General features: G+C 47.6%; 1 protein-coding gene across 1 annotated transcript in view; it reads left to right on the top strand.

The window, feature by feature from the left end:
• Positions 1-4,759, top strand: part of l2hgdh (L-2-hydroxyglutarate dehydrogenase) — a 28,827-nt gene that overhangs the window by 16,913 nt on the left and 7,155 nt on the right. The window contains 8 exon segments of the mRNA XM_070440634.1: positions 1,035-1,138; positions 1,331-1,352; positions 1,526-1,582; positions 1,584-1,649; positions 1,652-1,713; positions 2,875-2,893; positions 2,963-2,977; positions 3,340-3,497. Coding sequence (XP_070296735.1) covers positions 1,035-1,138; positions 1,331-1,352; positions 1,526-1,582; positions 1,584-1,649; positions 1,652-1,713; positions 2,875-2,893; positions 2,963-2,977; positions 3,340-3,497 — 503 coding nt within the window.

The following is a 4,759-nucleotide window of genomic DNA, read 5'->3' as shown; positions in this document are numbered from 1 at the left end:
CCAAGCACCACGGAGCTGAGTAACTAAAACTATTCTCATACCAGGACCTGTTCTAACCTTCTCGAGTACTGTTAGAAGCAAATCAGAATGGGACTGTGAATTTTATATTTATTTACTGACATTCTGACTAAAAAGAGAACAGAGATAAAATCGGCATTTTACCCATATGGCCTTCCATAAATCAGTGTATACACAGTGTATACGCCTACTCAAGGTCAATGACGGACCAGCCAAACAGCGCTTGTTTAGAACACAATGAATGTGTTTTAGACGTTTCTGAGTGAGAGCGAGGAGAGAGAGAGGGCCTACTGCAGGGTGAGAGAGGGAGAGGGCCCTACCTGCAGGGTGACTATGAGGGAGAGGGCCCTACTGCAGGAGTGAGAGAGGGAGAGGGCCCTACTGCCAGGGTGAGAGAAGGAGAGGGCCTACGCTGCAGGGTGAGAGAGGGAGAGGGCCCTACTGCAGGTGAGAGAGGAGAGGGCCTACTGCAGGAGTGAGAGAGGGAGAGGGCCCTACTGCAGGTGAAGAGGAGAGGGTGCCATACTGCAGGGTGAGAGAGGGAAGGGCTCTGAGCAGGTGGCCTATGAGGGTGAGCTATGAGGGGAGAGCCTACGCGAGAGACGGAGCTTCGCTACCTGCAGGGTTGAGGAGTAGGGAGGGCCCTACTTGCGGGTGAGAGAGGTAGAGGGCCCTACTGGCAGGGTGAGAGAGGGAAGGGCGCCCTACTGCAGGGTGAGAAGGAGAGGAGGCTCCTACTGCAGGTGAGGTGAGAAGGCGGAGAGTGTGACGAGACGCTTCAAGCTCTCTTTACTAAGGGTGCTCATTAGTGGTAAAGTCCAAGTGAGTCTGAAAATTACACCCTATTGCCTGTACAGAGCACTACTCTATGGCCTGCGTTTGGAAATGACCGTCATATTCCCTTGGTCAAAAGTAGTGGGCTCTTTATAGGCGAAACAGGGTGCCATTTTGGTACACCAGGCCCAGGGTAAGAGTATCAGTGTCAACGGCTTACTGGGTTAAACTCTTCCGTCCAGGGTCTGCTGGCCCTGGAGCATCTCCTACAACTGGCATCGTGTCGCTGGAGGCCTGTGGTCACTGGCATACGGCAACAGACTTCAGGAGGCGGGAAGGGACCGTGGTATACTGATATGAAGGCCATGTGAACAGTGGCCTCATGGTGAAGGAAAGGCCCCCGCGGGTTAACAGTGATCGTTCTTGTTCCTTACTTTCTCACCTCCACAGAACACTCATAGAATTTGATGAAAGGTGGATGCATTTGTGAATGTTTTTATTTTTTTCTCTTTCAAAACATTTCAGGAATGAAATGATCCATCGCTATCAGAGACTCAAAGGTAGGTGTGTGTTGGGTGTGTGTGTGTGTGCTCGTGATGTGTGGTGTGTGTGTGTGTGTGGGTCGTAACTTGTGTGGTGTGTGTGTGGTAAAATGCCATGGAAATGACTATCAGAACTTCTTTGTTGTTTTTAAGTTGTACTGATGATGGGTGTGTTGTGTGGTCCTCCTCAGGGTAAGGAGGTAAAGTGTCGGTATGGTGTCTTGACCTGTGGTGGTCTCTACTCTGAACCGCCTCGCTCAGATCTCTGGCCTGCAGTGCCCAGACCCCTCAGTAATTGTCCCCTTCAGATGGAGATTTACCTGGTCCTGAAGCCTGAGAAGCAACTATCGGTTCCGGGGGAAAACACCCCATCTACCCTGTAAGTCCTCTAGAACACCATCTACCCTGTAAGTCCTATAGAACACCATCTACCCTGTAAGTCCCATAGAACACCATCTACCCTATAAGTCCCATAGAACACCATCTACCCTGTAAGTCCTCTAGAACACCATCTACCCTGTAAGTCCCATAGAACACCATCTACCCTATAAGTCCTCTAGAACACCATCTACCCTGTAAGTCCCATAGAACACCATCTACCCTGTAAGTCCCCTAGAACACCATCTACCCTGTAAGTCCCATAGAACACCATCTACCCTGTAAGTCCTATAGAACACCATCTACCCTGTAAGTCCCATAGAACACCATCTACCCTGTAAGTCCCATAGAACACCATCTACCCTGTAAGTCCTCTAGAACACCATCTACCCTGTAAGTCCTCTAGAACACCATCTACCCTGTAAGTCCTATAGAACACCATCTACCCTGTAAGTCCTATAGAACACCATCTACCCTGTAAGTCCCATAGAACACCATCTACCCTATAAGTCCTCTAGAACACCATCTACCCTGTAAGTCCTCTAGAACACCATCTACCCTGTAAGTCCTCTAGAACACCATCTACCCTGTAAGTCCTCTAGAACACCATCTACCCTGTAAGTCCAATAGAACACCATCTACCCTGTAAGTCCTATAGAACACCATCTACCCTGTAAGTCCTCTAGAACACCATCTACCCTGTAAGTCCTATAGAACACCATCTACCCTGTAAGTCCTCTAGAACACCATCTACCCTGTAAGTCCTCTAGAACACCATCTACCCTGTAAGTCCCCTAGAACACCATCTACCCTGTAAGTCCTCTAGAACACCATCTACCCTGTAAGTCCTCTAGAACACCATCTACCCTGTAAGTCCCATAGAACACCATCTACCCTGTAAGTCCCATAGAACACCATCTACCCTATAAGTCCCCTAGAACACCATCTACCCTGTAAGTCCCATAGAACACCATCTACCCTGTAAGTCCCATAGAACACCATCTACCCTGTAAGTCCCATAGAACACCATCTACCCTGTAAGTCCTATAGAACACCATCTACCCTGTAAGTCCTATAGAACACCATCTACCCTGTAAGTCCTATAGAACACCATCTACCCTGTAAGTCCTCTAGAACACCATCTACCCTGTAAGTCCCATAGAACACCATCTACCCTNCCTGTAAGTCCTCTAGAACACCATCTACCCTGTAAGTCCCATAGAACACCATCTACCCTGTAAGTCCTCTAGAACACCATCTACCCTGTAAGTCCTCTATTTTCTCCTTGTATCTCAACCCTTAGCCCCTAACGGCACTTAGATCTGAAAGGATTAGATAGGCTGATAGCATTGTCACAATTGCATAGCTACCTGGCCTATCACACGTATACAAGATTTACATTTACATTCTAGTCATTTAGCAGACGCTCATATCCAGAGTCGACTTACAGTAGTGAGTGCATACATTTTTCTTACTGGTCTACACAAGTGCCTAGGCTAGAGAGGCTAAGGTTGATTTTGGGATTCAAGGAATGTCAGATAGTTAAAGTGCTGTTAGAGAAATGCACTGATACAGAGACGTGTCTCTAGGTTTCTGGTTGTTGTACTGATAGACGGATGTCCTCTAGGTTCCTGACCCTAAGTTCCCCTTCCTGGGGGTCCACTTCACCCCGCGGATGGACGGCAGTGTTTGGCTGGGTCCCAACGCCGTCCTGGCCTTTAAACGAGAGGGATACAAGCTGTACGACTTCGATGCCCGGGACTTTGGAGATGCACTCTCATTCAGGTGTAGTACTTAGAAGTTAGGAAGCAATGTCATTCAGGTGTAGTACTTAGAAGTTAGGAAGCACTCTCATTCAGGTGTAGTCCCCCGACATTGTTGGCAGCACTCTCCATCCAGACATCGAATCAATAATGAAAAGAAAAGAGGCAAAAAGCTAGTGATGGTGGACATCTACAGTGCCCTGTGAATGACAGGTACGAGGAGCATACCATGTGCGCAAGAAGGAGTATGCGATCCTGGCTATGATGATGAGGCGATGGGCAAGGGATGAAGTGTCTGGATTTACCCAGTTGAAGTTGGCTTCTGCCCTATCAACATGGGGCTACTTTTCCGCTCTGGGCATGCAAAAGGAAAAAGACAGAAACATCTGTGGTTGCAGCTTGCCTAGTAAGCACTGCTGAAAAAGGCAATCTCTGTGTTGTCGTGGAAAATATCTGCACCAAGCTGGACACATCCACAGGCAAGGCAGTGATTTGGCCAATCAGATGTGGACTCGCCCTCTTTGAGGACGTTAACCAGGTTAGGGAAGTTGAAATAGGTCAGTGATTAGGTGCCCTGGCTGATGACGTCTGTGGTACATCACAAAACAGTGTTGTATCGTCTATGCAGGTAACTGAGATGCTTCATACACACCAGCCCCTGGAATTAACATTCAGAATCCGTTTGTACCTGAGTACGTCGCTTGGAAGAGCTCTGGGTATGAAACTTCTTTAAAGATCTTGACCTGAGGCTCCGATGAACACCCCCCTGTACATCCTCCGAACACCATCACACTAGGTTATAGCATCATCACAAGCCTTCTGTCAGACCTCTGGATACAAGCCACACCACACAGAGAGACAAATACGCCATTTCTCACAGAGAGGATAAGACTGTGAGTTGAGCTAGTAGTAGAAACAGCAGAAAATATGTCTGCTTCTATCACCCAGAGTCAGTTTATCAAGAGTAGAAACAAGTCCAGAGTTCCATGAAAATCAAAATGAACTTAGGCATACCGAAGCGTTGGGAGTTTAGTCCTCAGGGAGGCAACTGCGTCTCTACTAGATTGAAGATGGCAGAAACATGTAAAGGGAAAGCCTCTCTACTAGATGAAATGGCATGTAAACGGAAAGCTCTTCTCTTTACTAGAATTTAAAATTAAATGCATGTAAAGGGGAAGCTCTCTCTACAGATTGAAAATTCAAGGATCGGGCAGTAATAGGGGAAGCTCTCTTCTACTGAGATTGAAATCAGAGGAATGAGACATGGTACAAGCGGGAAGCTCT

The sequence above is a fragment of the Salvelinus sp. IW2-2015 genome, unplaced genomic scaffold (assembly GCF_002910315.2).
Source record: "Salvelinus sp. IW2-2015 unplaced genomic scaffold, ASM291031v2 Un_scaffold2774, whole genome shotgun sequence".
In the NCBI taxonomy this organism is placed as follows: domain Eukaryota; kingdom Metazoa; phylum Chordata; class Actinopteri; order Salmoniformes; family Salmonidae; genus Salvelinus; species Salvelinus sp. IW2-2015.
The sequence above is the reverse complement of the archived record's forward strand: the minus strand, read 5'-3'. Positions and strand labels throughout refer to the sequence as shown.